The sequence below is a fragment of the Gavialis gangeticus genome, unplaced genomic scaffold (genome assembly GCF_001723915.1).
Source record: "Gavialis gangeticus isolate Ggan-Ray unplaced genomic scaffold, GavGan_comp1, whole genome shotgun sequence".
NCBI classification, from domain to species: Eukaryota; Metazoa; Chordata; order Crocodylia; family Gavialidae; genus Gavialis; species Gavialis gangeticus.
The window spans coordinates 153,676,848-153,693,638 of record NW_017729022.1 but is presented as its reverse complement, the minus strand read 5'-3'; the positions used below and the strand labels follow the sequence as shown (position 1 = coordinate 153,693,638).

At 42.8% G+C, this 16,791-nt stretch overlaps 1 protein-coding gene across 3 annotated transcripts in view; it reads right to left on the bottom strand.

Moving 5' to 3' along the window:
* Positions 1–446: 446 nt before the first annotated feature.
* Positions 447–16,791, bottom strand: part of LRPPRC (leucine rich pentatricopeptide repeat containing) — a 201,053-nt gene continuing 184,708 nt past the window's right edge. For all 3 annotated transcript variants that reach the window (XM_019516356.1, XM_019516358.1, XM_019516357.1), the window contains exons 33-37: positions 14,407–14,549; positions 14,124–14,239; positions 10,952–11,017; positions 9,437–9,521; positions 447–1,943 (exon numbers count right to left, since the gene is read on the bottom strand). In XM_019516356.1, the coding sequence (XP_019371901.1) occupies positions 1,786–1,943; positions 9,437–9,521; positions 10,952–11,017; positions 14,124–14,239; positions 14,407–14,549 (568 nt within the window). In that variant the 3' untranslated portion in view covers positions 447–1,785. The remainder of the gene's footprint in view (positions 1,944–9,436; positions 9,522–10,951; positions 11,018–14,123; positions 14,240–14,406; positions 14,550–16,791) is intronic.

The following is a 16,791-nucleotide window of genomic DNA, read 5'->3' as shown; positions in this document are numbered from 1 at the left end:
AGTGGAAATAGGAGCCAGAATGTAGTAATCTCAAATCAGGTTCAAAAAAGAAAAAGCAACACAAAAACTTTAGAGTGACTGTTCTGCTGTTCTGTTAGCAGCTCCAATGTGAGCAAAGAGCGATACTATTAATAAATGCATGTATCCATTATAATTTAGTCACTGAAAACCATCTTCCAAATGTGTATGGTTTGCCTCGGCAGATTATACTGATGACCTCACACATTCAGTTTTGTTTTATTTATTTTTTCTAACAACAGTAAGTACATTGTTTACACAATCTTCCATAATTTCAAAGATACAAATACTATGTTCTAGCTGATGTTTTGTTCTTGTTTTGTGGAATGGTTCTGTAAAGACTCCTATAGTGGAAGAAAGGGAGAGAAAAAAAGGCATTATTATTAATTGCGAGTAACACCCCACCCTCCAATCAAAAACCAGAATTCTGTCATGAATTAGTTGTTTATGAAAGACCATGCAATAATTTAAAAGAAATAAGGTGATGGTGATACAGAGTCATAGGTGCTGACTTATTGTTGTCTTGGGTGGGGGGAAGTGCAGGTGGCTAAGGTGATGGACATATGGAAAGTTTTATGCATTTCAGGTGACAGCCCTCTTCTCAAGCCTTTGGGTCCCCACATATTTGGTGCCTCTGTACAGAGTAAAAAAGGGGAAAAAACTTGTTTGAATTGCTTAAAGCAATACTTATGTTTTGCCACTCAAAAAACCCTAGTTTATTTTTCAGCCGCAACCTGAAAATATGCTTAAGAATAAATGAATTAAAAAGGGAATCTCAAAAGCATCAAGTCAGTAAACTGACAAAAAAGAAAGAAGGAAACAGAACAGGGAGGTTAGAATATTTTAGGAGGAATTCAAGTGCATTAGAAAATACATCCTATCTTCATTACTAGTAGGAGTGAATTACTAATGTTACCACTAAATGTAAATGGTATTTTAGCATAAATATCTCAAAAAATAAATTTGGGCATCAACCAAGTTTGAAACTTGAAAGGGAATAAAAATTGCTTACTGCATTTATTATGCAGGGAAAAAATGCTCAGAGAAACTGTTTGAATCAAGTTTTAGGAAAAGAATGCTGAATACTACTGATTTCAAAAAGACAAAAATGGCTGGGTTTGGTAAAAAAAGGATATGCAAGCATGTGTCAAGGGAAGGAAAGGATAGTAACTCTTCAAACCCTGACAATCATATACCATCAGCCAAAGATATGCGTTGCAAAGAAAACGTGTGCAGTCTCCACTGAAAAACTTCATGCATGTGTTGACCTCAAGTAAGATGCATTAATATAAGGGCGCAGTTACATATGTGTGTTGGAATAGCTAGGAAAAGTCAAGCTACAATAGGAAAGTTCATTTTACACTTAACATTCCATCACAATGATGTAATTAAAAACAATTTGTATTAAATATAAGACAAGCAATTACTGGAAACTAAAACCATTCAACCATTATTGAAATACACATTCTAAAGATCTTTTAAAACTTAAAACATTGAGATAAATGCCCCAAGGATGTTTGATAAACTCACACCTTCAGATGACTGCCTGATAAGGATTTTGCATTTTAAACACAATAAGCCCCAAAAGGCTCTCTTTTCCCACAAGGCAAACCTAATGCAAGATTAATACACTGCCTACAACATTCAGTACTTCATATACTGACTCCTTTGAGGGTTGTCTAATCCTTATGTAATTAAAGTGTGCAATTTGATTTATTATTATGGAACATATGCAGCTCTGCAGAGCTATTTTTTTATTCTTCTTAATTAGGAAACACTCACAGGGGGTTCAGTAAAAGGGACAGGCTGTTCGCTTTTCTTCAGCAGCAATGTGAAGTGTTTCAGAGTTTTCTCATCTAGGTCCATGTCCTCAGCTTTCATTTTCTCATACACAGCTTTTGCAGAACTGACATCTTCCTCCTTTGCTGAGAAAAGAATTACCAAAAAAATCTGTTAATAATTACCCCCTTTGTTTGTAAAATGTATGCCACAGAAATATCTAACTCCTCCTTTCTCAAAGGAAATGGCTTTATGTCCATAAAATGATAACCCAAAATTAAAATGAAAGAACAGATCAAGTCTATAAAGCCACTTCTTTTTCTGCCTTTGGCAGTGAATCTGGAGGGCAGATTCCTTAGGAGTTTGTAAAAAATGCTGTGAGATACAGAGCTGCGTAAAAAGAAAAACATTCTTAGGTTTGAGGCACTCCAAGCATAGGCCTCTTACTACAGAGAGTAACTGCACTGCAGTAGAGAACTATGGAATACAGCAGGGGTAGGCAATGTTTTTTGGCCAGAGTGCCGAAAAACCACAATGTCTACCTTGGAAGGTGCCGGAGTGCCGGCATGCCAGAAAAAAAAAAGGGGGGGGTGCGTGTGGGGGGGGGGTACACGGCAGGACGCACTGCATATTAGTATATTTAATAATCATAAATATTGCCTTTGTTGTTGTGTGTTCCTTTTTGTTAAGCATGTTGCAGTGAGAGAGAGAAGAAAAAAAGAGAAATAAGAGAAAGAGGGAAAGAGAGAGAGAGAGAGAGGAGATCAGAGAAAGAACCAGACATGTACACAAAGAACCACATGTGCACAAACACAGAGAACCAGAACACACCCAGAACAGACACATGCGCGCGCACATTCAGAACCAGACGTGTGCATGCACAGATACCCAGAACCAGATGCATGGGCACACAGAGTCGGGCTGCTCGGCCACCGGGCAAAATCCGACCCAACAATGCCCTGCACCCACCGGAGCCCCTGTGCTTCCCTGGGGAGCCAGCCCCCAGGCTGCAGCACAGCCAGCCAAGGCCCCAGCCTGGAGCCTGCCCATCAGCCAAACCACCCACCCACTTCACACAGCTAATACTGGCCTCTCCCCTGCTGCCGGCACAGAGCTGATGACTGGGCTCTAGTAGCCAGCCTGGGCTCTGGGCAGCTGCAGCAGGCAGGCTGCAAACAGCTGTGCAGGGCTCCGCACCTCAGAGCAGACAGCAGGGATAAGGCCTGGCCCTGAGGCAGTGCAGCCCTCCTGCTGTCTGCTCCAAGTTGCACATGCAGTCGCCGCCAACATGGAGCTGATGCTGGAGCTCTGGAGCCTGGTGCAGCTGTTTGCAGCCTGCCTGCTATTTGCTGCAGATGCCCAGAGCCCAGGCTGGCTACAAACAGCTGCACCAGGCTCCAGAGCGCAGTCACCAGCTCTGTGCTGGCAGTAGGGAAGAGACCCAGGTTGCACTGCCTCAGGCCCCTCCCCCACCATCTGCTGTGAGGCGCATGTGCACGTGCCAGTACAGAGCTGATGCCGGAGTCCAGTGAAGCTGTTTGCAGCCTCCCAGCTGCAGCCAACCCTGGCTCTGGGTAGCTCAGGGGCGGGCAATTATTTTGGGTGGAGAGCCACTTACCCAGTTTTGGCAGGCTGTCGAGGGCCACATGGGTAGACCCGCCCCTTGACAGCTGCCCTGCTCCCTGGTCACCATCTTGGGACCAATGTCCCAGGGCCAGCACCAGTGGGGCCCAAAGTGGGGCACAGGCTGGCAGGGGTCTGTGGAGCCAGGCTGGAGTGCACCTGCAGGGAGAGAGGGTAGCTGGCCTGGCTCCACAGAGCTCCATAGAGCTGGCTCCTGCCACCCTGCTCTGGGCCCTACCAGCACTAGTCCCAGGATACCAGTGTGGGCCCCCTGCTCCTGCTGGCTCCTGCACTTGCTCACTCCCAGTGCTCCCCAGCCCCACGGTACAGGTGGGGGGCAGCCCACAGCCCTGACCCCCTGCTTGCCAGCAGGGAAGAAGCTGGTGCTAAGTGTGGGGAAAAGCGGCCCCTCTCCCACCCCATAGTCAGCACTCTCTGCAGCAGGCGCTTGCAGCCTGTGCGCGGCTGTCTGGAGCAGGCATAGGCAGTCCCATGCAGGCTACGAGCCATTTTTCTCCGCGCTCAGCACCAGCTTGGAACCCAGCCCCACTACCAGCCTGGGCTCCACGCTGGCTTCGGGCTTGCCTGTCAGTGACAGCAGCTGCAGGCCCCCTGCTTGCTGCGCTGGGCAGTGTTGGCTGCTGCTGCCTGCCCAGAGCTCATGTGCTGGGCAGCCCAGAGGTGGTGGCGGCGGCAAACTCTGCCTGGCACAGCAAGCAGGGGGGGCTGCAGCTGCTGTTGCCATGCGCAGCCCTGCAGGGAGAGCACAGAGCCAGCACAGGGCCCAGGCTGGCACTGGGGCTGGGTTGCAAGGAGGTGATGCCGGGGGGGGGCGGGGGAAAAGAGGGAAGTGGCCCCCATACCCTGTACCCAGTGTCCCACACTGCAGCCACTTGCAGCCTGCCTGGGGCTGCCTGTGCCTGCTCTGGAAGGTCCTGCGTGGGCTGCAAGTGCCTGCAGTAGGGAACGCTGGCCATGGGGCAAGGAGCCACTCCCCACCCCCCCGGCGCTCAGCTTTTCCCTAGGCTCCTTTGTGGCACGGAGAAAAGACTGGCCCCCCGCCCACCCAGTGGCTGCTGCTTCCTGCTGCAGCCGCTCACAGCCTGTGCAGGGCTGTCTGCAGCAGGCACAGGCAGCTCCATGAGGGCTGTGAGCGGCTGCAGCGCTTGCCGCTGGCCACAGGGCAGGCGGTGGGGCCACTTCCCCTGTCCCCCACATTCAGCTTTTCCCTGGGCTCCTTCCCTGCCCGGGGTTCCCACCTTACCCCCTGATGTTCCAGTGTGGGGCAGCCATGTGCTGCCAGGCCAGAAGCCCCAGCTGGAGCTTCCAGCTGAGGGGGGGTGGGGCCAGGTGGGCCCTGCTGGTGTGGGAGCCCGCCAGGCTTCCCCTGGGTCCTACTGCCCTTGGTTCCTGTCATTTTTGACAGGAACCAAGGGCAGATAAATACTAATTTTCTAAATTTTTTAAGGGCCCCATGGGCTGGATCCGGCCTGCAGGCTGTATTTTGCCTACCCCTGGAGTAGCTGCTGCCAACCATGGAGCCCAGGCTGCTTGCAGCAGGGCTTGCAGCCTCCTACCTGCCTGCTGGGAGCAGCCTGGGCTCTGTGGCTGGCAGCAGCTACCCAGAGCCGGGGCTGGCAGTCACGTGCAGGGCAAAATGGCCTCACATTCTATGCTTGGCATGTGTGCCAGGGGTTGCTGACACCTGGAATAGAACCATGGATATGAGGCCTGTGTGAATAAGGAAGTATTTGATTCAGATTCAGCCAATCTGGAGATTCAGATCACTGTCCCAAATCAATTCAGCTGAATTGGCTTTGGAAGATTCAGCGCTGATTTGGAGAGATTCAGTCAGATTGGCTGGGGAGAGGCAGGCACAGCTCCAGGTCCTCTGGCTGCCTGCCTCTTCCCGGGAAAGGGGAGCCACAGGAACAGCCCCCATGGCTGCCCTACCCAGCCCCATCCCCTGCCCGGCCCCAGCTTAGTCCTGGCACTTAAAAAAAAGCCCCACACTCACCAGGTGCAGGAGCAGCAATTGGGGTCTCTGGGTGCTTGTGGCAGAGCCCCCCTGTGCAGCACAGGGTAGCACAGATCCCCTGTCCCCACCTGGCACCCACGCAGCAGCTGCCCCATGGTGCAGATGCAGCATGACTTGGCAGGACATCGTATGCTGCCTGGGAGCTGGGGCTGAGCACTGCCAGGCTCTGGCTGACACATGGAGCCACCCCAGGTCCCAGACAGGGCATGGCGCCCTGATGAGCCACGCTGCACCCATGCCATGGGGCAGCTGCTGCAAAGTGGGGTGGGAGGGCGATCCCTGCTGCCCCATGCTGCACAGGGGGGGCTCAGCCATGAGTGCCCAGAGGCCCTAATCCCTGCTGCCAGAGCTGGTAAGTATGGGGCTTCCCCCCCCCACCAAGCCCCACACTCATCAGCTGCAACCATGGTGACTGGGGCCTCTGGGCACTCATGGCAGAGGTCTCCAGCACAGCGTTAGGCAGCAGGGATCACCCCCCCTTCTTGGCACTCAGGTGTCAGCTGTTGCATCGTGCAGATGCAGCACAGCTCAGCATGGCACTGCGTGCTGTCTAGGAGCTGGGGCTGAGCAGTAGCAAGCTCTGGCTGACAGGTGGAGCCACCCAGCTCCCAGACAGCATGTGGTGCCCTGACAAGCCACGCTGCACCAGAGGGGTGGGGGTGGGGGTATCTGTGTCTGTCTGTGTGTGTTGCTGTGTGGGGAGGGGGCTCTGCCACGAGCCCTCAGAGGCCCTGATCCCCACTGCCAGAGCCGTTGAGTACAGGGCTTTAATAGTGCTGGGATGCTGGGGCCAGGTGGTAGATGGGGCTGGGCAAGGCAGCCATGGGGGGTTCTCCCATGGCTCCTCTGGCTGTGCCTGCCTCTGCCCCAGCAAGGTGAGCCATGGGGGCTATGCCCTGCTGCTGCTTGCCCAGCTGGCGGTGGAGGGGTGTGATGCAGGCGCAGCTCATTCTGAGTGGCAGCAGGGCATAGCCCTGCTCCCAGCGCTGCTGTGCCCGCATCAGCGCTGGGAGTCGGGACTCAGCCCTGCCTCCGTTTGCCAGTGGCAGTGCTGGGAAGCAGGGTCTATGACCTGCTGCCGCTATAGCCCCCTCCTGCCTGGAGTGAGCCACACCCACATCCTGCCCCCTTCCTGCCCCGGCTGAGCAAGTGGCACAGCAGGGCAAAATCCCCGTTCTCAGCACTGCTGCGCCTGCATCCTGCACCCCCAGCCCTCCTCCCTTGCTGGGCAGCTTGTCCCAGCCCCAATCCCTCTCTCCCCCATGCCACTTTTCCCTCCCCCAACAGATTTACCAGCTGGAAGTAGCTGTGTCAGCTGCCTGTTCAGTCTATGGCCAAATCTCCGAACCAGCCGAATCTTTTCCAAAGCTTTTCCAAATCGGTTTGGATGCTTTGAATTGATTACGAGCTTTTAATTAATCTCCCTATTTGATTTGGATTCAGAGATTTGGTCCCCAAATCAGGCCAAATCTCTTCCAAATCAAATCAGCTACTGAAGCTTCTCACAGCCCTAATGTATACTCTCTTTCTGATGCAAGTCAGTGTGGCAACAGGAACCAGAATTTTTGCTGAACTTGGTCCCTTCCAAAGTTACAGGCCCACCATAAAAAGATGCGCACACACATGCAGACAGACACAAACTGCATTTGATATGTAGAATACATCTACAACTTAACTTTAGAAGAACCTCCATTAGTGGTCAGTTGCAATAGTATGACTATCTTTGATAGGCCAGCCAGGCAGGAGTATCTCTCCCATACACACTATACCTCTCATGCTACAGGTATGTTACTGAAAGCAGAACCTAGAACCTTTCAGAATTTCTGAATATAAGTATTAAGTGACCACAAAGTATGGGAGCCAGTTACATTAAGCCAGGGGTTGGTAACATTTTTTGTTAGAGGACTAGAATGGCCCACCACTGTTTCCCTCTGTTGCCCAGTTGCGACAAGGTATAGGTGAAGTGCCTGGGTGTCCAGTCACACGGCTATATGTTGCAAGCCTCTGACAAAGACAAGGACAAAAAGTGCAAATTTTTCTTCAGGCTTCATAGTTGAGTCCTTCTATCCTACCAACACAGCAAGTCCATTGTTAAGCTATTAGTATTCCTAAGACTGTTTGTTGAAAGGTCAATTGTTTAGGAGATCAAGATGTTTAGCTGGATATCAGATAATTTGCTTCCTTTATCTGTGTCAGGTTCTAGCCAACATATTTCTTAGAAATTTGAAACTCCATTCTTCTCCAGCTGCTGATAGGAGGGAGTTTTACTTTTCCCTCTAAACTGGGAGAGACATAAAACAGAGAAGAAAGAGGACAAGAATGGAATATATTTGCTATTCTGTTTTTCTGTCTGCCTCTTATTTTCTAGTTCTCCTCTATTCGGAATAAAATTAAAACCATTCTCGACTGTTTTGCTGTTATGCATGAGCTTCCAACAGCAGTGAAACTGTTCAGTCTGGTTATATTCATTGTGTGGCTGTGTGGGAGACTTGAGAGTAACAGAGAAAATGGAGTGGTTTCTGCAGGTTCAGAAATGTACTTGCAGGTGTACGTGAGCACTACAAAATTTTTTTTTTTTTAAGGCTTGAATTCCCTCAAAATGTAGCATTTAGGGCTCTATATTCACTATGAAAAAGCTTCCCACTCACACCTGGCAAGTGTATGAGTTTCTTCATAAATGTGGGAGGCTACAAAACCTGCACAAAGTGACGGTTTAATGAAAGTATAATAGAAATTGTTAACTTCTTCTTTCTTTAAAATAGGAGCATCTATTGTATGAAAAATAAGAGAGAAAGAGGCAGATCTAACACTCAGATTGTATTTAATGGACCACACCATTGAAATTTTGCTTGATAATGCTCTATTTTTGGAAGACAAGTAGTTTAAGGAATATTTTTGCCACGTGCGAGAATCCAGTCCTGGAGCAGGATCACATCTCTCAGACAAGAAAAGGAATGAACGCCCCCTTACTTGTTCACAGCTGGAAATGTCTGTGATAATTTATACTCACTCTCCTTTCAGCATAGAAAACAATGCTTTCATGGGAAGCTGTGACCTATATTCCTGCCAAACTCTCTCAAAAACACTAGCCCTGGCACAAAACGGACTTGCCAACTATTTATCATGGTGCCTAATACCAAGGAAACTAGCACTTTTATATTTGTGCAATAAAAATTGCACTGGATGAAGAGGATTTTGCAAGACTTCCTCCAGATTGATGAAAAACTTGGATTCGGGTTCTAGCCACAGGGACTTCAGGCCCTGGCATTTAAAAGTTTGCTGATGCCAGAAGAAATTTAAACAAGTGGCTCAATTTTCAGGAGATGCTAAGCATTTGTGATTCTCTACCACCTTCAATAGTGTGAAGAGTTTTTCCAACACCTTGGAAAAAATCAGATTACTTAGCTAAGTACATAGTTAGGCACCCAGAAGCTTAACTTTAGCACCAACTTGCAAACATTTTAGAGCAATTATAATGTTCCCAAAGTTCACAGCATGCTAGCAATAGAACTAATAGGATTCACCTACAATTTTATAACTTGCAGTAACAGTATGACCCATTTACAAAACCCTGGTTAGAAAGATTTGTAGAATGACTCTTTCTGCTCCTTCTATGAAGCCACATAAGCATGCACACTATTTTGCAGTAGCATCTATTCCTCCACAGAGGTTTTGGTTTATGCAGCCACTAGTTACTCTCTCCCAATCACCACATGGGCCACTGTCCTTGTAATGGCAGCTATTACAGTAGACAGAACCTCTGAATGCAGAATAAGCAAAAACCCCTTAGAGATGGGCTCCTCACTCATCTCAAACATGTCATGCCCTTAGATGGGCTCCTCACTGTCATCTCCCTCCAACCTCCCTCCAGCACAGCAGAATTTTGCTGCCCCCAGTGTTTCGAGGTCTTCTGTGACATTTCCAAAGGCTTTAAAATTGTACTTTACTAAACCAACAACTCTGGATGCAATATATTACCATATTTGTTCACGAGTGAGGTGTATACAGTGTTCATTTCTAGGCTGTCAGGAACCAGACCTAGAAGACTTTCGATGTTCTTCGCCTAGGAAATTAAAGACAAAGTAAGCTGTATTGCTGCTTTAAATCTTAAAGAAAAGGGTCAGACTATTCTAACTCTGGCAATGATATTTCCATTATTTCTGAATCTTTCAGATACATTTTTTTTTTTTATAGGAGTGGATTTTCAACTGGATATAGATTAACTTTCTGTACAGCAAGAAAAAATGTGGGATATTTTCAAAAAAGGGGAGCCTAAAACAGATTTTTTGTTTCAGTTCTTTTGGTGTTTAAGTCAACGGGAGTGCTGTCAGACACTGATGGTGCCAGGATTATATCCCCACTTTTAAAAAATGCAGAGTTAATCAGCAACTTCTACTGGCTTAAGGGGATCTATAGGTGAGTGCTAAAAGTGCTGCTACATGGATTTAAGAAATAGCCAATAACTAGAATTAAAAACAAACAAAATTATGTTATAAACCAAATAAAATCTTATATCCAAATACAATCAGTAGTTTCTTGTGTTAAACAACTTCGAATAATACTAAGGGCACTTATATAAAAAAAATGCACTTTTGAATAAATCCACATACCAGAAACTGAATTAATGTATATTACCCTTTGTACTCTCTCAAATCTTAATCTAAAATATGAAGAAATTCCCGTTTTCATTATCAGCAAATGTACCTATTTTACTTGTTATATAAATGCAGCCTGCTCTTGCTGCTTGTTTCCTGTAAAAAAGCTCCAACTTTAATTTTTTTTTTTTTTTTTAAACTTTCATGTTTTTAATACTGGGGACATTTGAAATGATGGGGAATAGGTGTGCACGCTCAAAACAGTATATGCACAAAAGTGACGTTCCCCAATTTGAAATGTGTCCTTTAAAGGCAGACCTAACACATCATCCCATCGTGTGATGATTGGTATTGTAGCTAGTTTGTAATCTTACAGTGCAGCTAGCATAATAATATACTCAGGTTTTCAGAGTGAAAATGTGTCCACTGATAGTAGTACAGAAAGCAGACTTGAACTGGGCTAAGCAGACATCACAACAAATGTATGAATTTATAGAAACTAAAACACAATGAAAACAGAAGAACTGTTAAGCTAAACTGGATACAGAATTACAACCTTCTCTATTTCCTGTAAAATGCCATGCACATTAAAATACTCTATACAGCGAACTGGTATCCTAGTGCAGTGCATTCTACAGACAAAAGTGTTTCTGAGTGTAAATGTTAAGGCTGTCAGTACTGTACATAAAAGAACAACGTGTGTTTAACTGGAGTTTTAAACAATACAGGTGAGTAACACTATTATCACACTTTGGCTCAACTCACTTGCTGTTTGAGAAAGTTAAATTCTGCTGTACAAGTGCTATAAAGTCTAAATAGATCTGAAAATTACAATTGAGGGCCGATTAAATAAAGATATTGCTAATATATTTAATTATATGCAAGCAAAAGATTATACCTTGTTTATCTGACTAGTAACAAAAGCCATCAGTTTTTCCTTTTGTTCAGCTATTGCACCATACCTCTTTAAAAAAGAAAAAAAAAAGGAAAAAAGGGAAAATTAAAATAGCAGCAATGAGAAAGTGCTCGATAAACACATTGTCTTAGGTGAACATTTCCAATTATAAAGGTTCACAATAAAAGAGTAATACATCATTACCTAGTAGTGAGGCCTAACAACTGACCATTAATTAGAAATACCTGAAAAATGAAAACAAGTACATGCCACAGCAAGCTTTTGTAAATGCTGTCCTTGACATGGTAAGCATGAAGTTTGTTTAAAAGGAAAGAGGAAAAAATTAAACTAATGTTTCAACATCCCACAGAAATGAGGCTTAGGACTGCAGAAGAAAGAAAAAAAGAAATACTATTCCTCTCCAATTATACTGCCAAGCATTCACAAGTGAGCCAGGGATCATAAGGTTAATTATACATTTAATAAGGTGTCAGGGAGATAACTGCTCGTTTCTTTATAAAAATTAAAATGTACAAAGCAAGTTCTCTTTAAAGTATAATTACCTACACTTATGCATACAAAAGGACTGATTTCAATCTCTCTATTTTATAAAAGGCTTTCATTGCGACAGACAGCCAGGGCTTCAGAGAGAGACACAAAAGTTAAAAAAAGTTTGTGACAAACCAGATAAATCAGGTGTCTATCCCATTTTACTAACTACTGTAAAAACCAAACTTGCAAGACAATATTATAGTTTATTCTCATTATAGGTACAGCATAAAAGTATACTTTTTAAAATGCAGGCTCTAAGTTTTGAAAACATTCTGTCAACAGGGAGATGAACAGTAGGAACAAATACTTTGGGACCTAGGTATACCCACAAAACGAATGTTATAGTAAAAAGTATTAGTTTGTACATCTGGTAACTAGAAATACTTAATTCTAGTGGGCTGATATACAGTGCAAAAGGATTTTCTGAAGGACCTTGCAATACTATTGCTACTGGTACCTGCCATCCTCACCTACTGCCACTCCAAGAACTCAAAGTTCTTTAAGGCTAGGTACAGGCATTCAAAAAACCAGCAGCGGAATCAATATAAGTTATGTGGTTTTCTGTAAGCCATGTTGTTTAGATCAACAGCAAACAGAACACACATTAGCTCTCTGGTGCAGGGTGGCAATTCTCAGACTGGGTTCCACCACTTCTAAATCAGTCTGTGTGTGCCAAACTTCTGTTCGGTTACAAGCACAGGCCTGTTGCGTGTGCCGAACCTCTGTTCTGTTAGCGGTATAGACCGGTTTCCGAATACTTGTACTGGTAGAGGTATAATGTCTGTACCTGGCCCAGGAATTAAAATAAATAAATAAATCAAAACTAAAAAAAGATATATATATTAGTATTTTACAAAAGGAAAGGAAAAAAAGAAAATTATTTTTGTTATAAAGATATGGTACACGAAAAAACTGAAAAAGCTAGATAAGAATGTTCAGGTAAACTTTTCCTATATCATATAATTTTCTTCCTTATAAAAACTACACAAAACTGTCTAAAAGGCATCAATGGCATCACTGAAAAAACAAGAAGAATACATAGTTTTACTAACATTATCTGATATTACAAGACGGAAGAATCAGCATTTATGCTCTCTGATTACTCTGTACTTTTCATTTTTGAATGCCATAAGGATATTGCTCAATTTCTTTTTGCTGCGTATGAACTACATTACTTGAGGATTACTTGTGCAGGTGCATTTCAATCTCGGATATATTTTCCATTGACTTTCAAAAGACGTTTATAATCACACACAAAGTAAAAAACCTAAACTGACAATAACCAATTAGCAGTAAATGTTTTTAAATCCTACCTTCCCAAAAGCTAGCATTTTTGTGTTACATAACTTCTTTGTATTTTGGTTATTTCAAATACTTTAAAATAATGTTCAACTATAGTTCTGGCCATAATTTCTATTTGGGAATTTTAGGATTCTACCAATAATGAGACTTATTTTTAAGTACATAAAACTTGTCTTTGCACAACTCTGGTTCTGACAAAGAAGATGACAGTGATGCCTGTGTAATCAGATAGAAATGCATGTAAAAAGTATAATAATTTTTTAAAAATGGCTCTATTCTAATACAGAATTCTGAATAATATACACAAACACTTCTTATGAGGAGGAGACTTTAAAGTTTATCTCACACATTTGAAAAAATGCCCAGACATTAGTTATGCAAGTAATACAATACAAAAATGATACTCTATGCAAATAATATGCATAATTCTATAGTATCAGTCACAGAATCAATTTCACTGTTTTCCTTCCTGTTAAAATAACTAGATTTGGAATTTCATAAAAACCTCTGATGAATAAAGCAGAGGTTGTTCTTTCCTTGTATTGTTTAAAACACTTAACAGCTTGTAAGTGAATATAGCACTATTTACTATCAGAAATTGGTAATAGGCCTCAATTTGACGCAGGGAGTCTACACAAACACAGCAATCTGCAGGATCACTGTGATTGTTTGACTGCCACCTGCTGGGAAGAGACTCCCTGTCTGAGGCTGTTTGTGTACACTGCCAGTGGCAGCTCTTATCACCCACAGTTCATTCTACATTTGGCTCAGCTTTATATTTAGCAGTGTTAAAATGGCATGAATGCAGTCATCGCATTCCTTGAAGATTGCTAATTTAGTTGAGACTTTGGGCCACAGGGACCTGCATTTGTCATTTAAAATGCTTTGGACACACAAGTGAACAGAAAGCAAATTCAGCCTTTAATGAGCCTTGAATACATTTGAAATGTTTGAGTAGTCAAATGTGATGGTGCTCTTGAAAAGCAAACATTGCCCACTTTTTGCTTACTAACTCCAACACTAGAGATATGCGGTATTTAAAAAAATACTGCAAAAACAAAAGTGAGAAATCAAAAGGAGGCTGTTTGCAAGGCATGACTGCTATGTAATTGACCACGTGTGAAAAAGATGAGATGGTCCCTTTTTTCCTGTTCTAGGAACTTTCACAATACAGAACAATAAACCATTACTCTCTTTGGTAGCTGACATGTACTAGAGCCCCAGTGCACTCTGAACACTGCCCTTTAACATGTACCTATGTTTGACAATTTCTCAACATGAAAAGCTCTAAGAGCTACTATTTCTCTTAGTACATGATTACCTCTAGTAGAAACTTGGCATCATCCATTTTTTCTGCTTTTACATACTCCAGGAAGAGATCTGTGACAGGTCCATAGGCTCCAAACTGACTGGCCAGCCGGTCTGCCACAGCACTTACTACAGAATGACAGGTAAGGAAGGAATTCCTTTCATTAAAAATTCACTTTTACAAAATAAACTTCTGTGACATGATTTTGGTTGATTAAGGCAGGGTTTGTATGCATTAATTTTTAACTGTGATTCTATTTATCCATTAAATTCAAATACTACTATAATTAACTTACATTTGTCCAAAGCTGGCTGTAGTTCTTCTTTCATCACAATGCTAAATACAGGATATATATTTATGGATGATAATGGATGAGCATTTTGCAGTGCTGTGGTAAACAGAGACTCAATATGTTCTACCGCAGCATCAATGTTATTGCTAGGGGGAAAAAAAAGGTTGCATTGGCTTAGTTAGTAATGTTAAAACTCTAAAACCAGAAGCGGGTGCATAAATGTTTTATTTTTCTACATTAATATTACACATAGCAGCAATGTTAAAAGTACCTATGACTCCATTCATGCAGATGCTGTAACACCACAAAGTGAAACAAATTTATGGCTGAATGAATAAAATCACCAGTAACTGAATTTCTTTCTGCATTGAACTTTGACCTGTACAATGCCTAAGTAACTCTGACATGAATTCTGTTTTTTATTAAACAAAGATGACTGCTGGTTAGTTACTTAAAATGGGTCTGGAAACCTAAAAGGTAAAACTAGAACATTAAGGGATGGTATTTGAATAATTAATTCAGGAAACTCTAAAGAGTATTTTTTAGAATATTAAATTATTTACCTGAATTTTTCACAGCCACCTTTTTAGATGCAAAAAAATGATACTAGAAGTAACTGGTTTAATCCTTTTGTCTATACTCTACATTTATCTACCATAAAGCACAACACAGCGTGCATTAATGAAGTAATGCATGAACAACAGTACTCCTAAAAGTGCTAAGTCTAGTCCCAGAGTTCCAAAAAAATTTAAATGACAAAACTTCTAACAGCCTAATCTAAAGATTCATTTAAGGTGTGGGTGTTGTTTTTTAAAATATGAGCTTAAAAAAAACATTGTCAAGGACAGAAGAAACACAGCATGTTTCTGTATTTTAAAAATAACTGGAAAGAGTTTGAAATCCTTATCCCAAAATTTCTCTTCCAGTCTATAATATGCATTTAAAATATCCATAAGTTGTGGCTTCTGAAACAATAAAGCCCTATTTAAGAGAAACAGGTTAGTACTGAAAGAAGAGAGAGACAACAGAATCATAGAAAAGTAGGGCTGGAAGAGAACTCTGGAGGTCATCTAGTCTAACCCCCTGCCTGAAACAGGAGCATCCCATCCAAACCATCCCATATAAATCCTTATCTAAGGTATTACTAAAACTACAGAATCATCCCTGTCGCACAACTACAAGGCATAGCACCCTAACACGCTACAGGTAGAGGAGGGGGACAAGAGTGGCGTGTCCAGCTGCTGTAAGGCTTGTTAAAATATGCTTGAGATCCATGATTTATCCTGTTGAAAAAGAAGCCTTTTCACACAGCCTAATATGTTAATACCACATTAGTTGTAATAAAGAGGAATACATGATGATACATCCTCGTAGTTTGTATATACTGATTTATCCCATTTTTGCAAGCATTTAAAATTTAGACTAAATATATGGCATTTACACAGACATGTAGAAGAACATCCTGTTTAAGAGACGGATGCAGCAACACCCTGTTTCCCTGACTTATCCCTTATACTTATACAAATTGTTATTTTACTTCACATTTAAAATGACTGCTCAAATTCAAACATTTCCAAAACTGAGACCTGAAATTAAGTTTTATTTTTAGTCCCCAAAACTACAGCAAGTTCATTAATGGAACTAGTCTGCTTGGCTCCTTCTCAATTTAAGTCATTCTGTAGTTCCAGATTCCTTAGTAGGTATGCTCTTTGGTTTTGCATGCTTAAGGCAGTTACAGGTATGTTCTATATTTTTACCTAGTTCATACGGCTCTCCAGCTGAACTAGAGGCTGAGTTGGATTTATCTTGGGAAACTGGCTTGAAATAAAAAAGTAAAAGGGAAAAAATAAGAATATGTGGGACTCCTGAAGACTACTTTTAACAGAGGTAGATTGAAAAGCTCACAACTAAAACGAACAACCCTTCCCCTCCCTCCCAATCTGTGGGGCCCTAGGGAAATTCTATACAGAGAATGAATGGTCACAGAACCAAGACAACAGACTGTGGCATAGAGCTATACATCTGAATTTAAGGATATGAACTTTGGAGACAATTCACATGATGGGAATTGTAGCTACATAAAATAGCAGCTAATATATTTTTTATACTCTTCCTGAAGATTTCACATTAATGAAAAACAGGTCAATAGCAAAACTTAAAACAATTTATTTACATGCAACCCTGCTATTTTTATTACAATACCTGGAATGGCCAATCTAATATAATCTACAACTGGGACTGTACATGCCAATAAATTTGCCATTCATCTGCACATGTGCATTTGTCCAGGTGCATACATAAACTGCATAATGCATATGACCTACAATGGGCAAGAGAGTCGCTGATTTATTCCCTAAGTCAGTATGCAGAATTCAAGGGCTTTTGGAT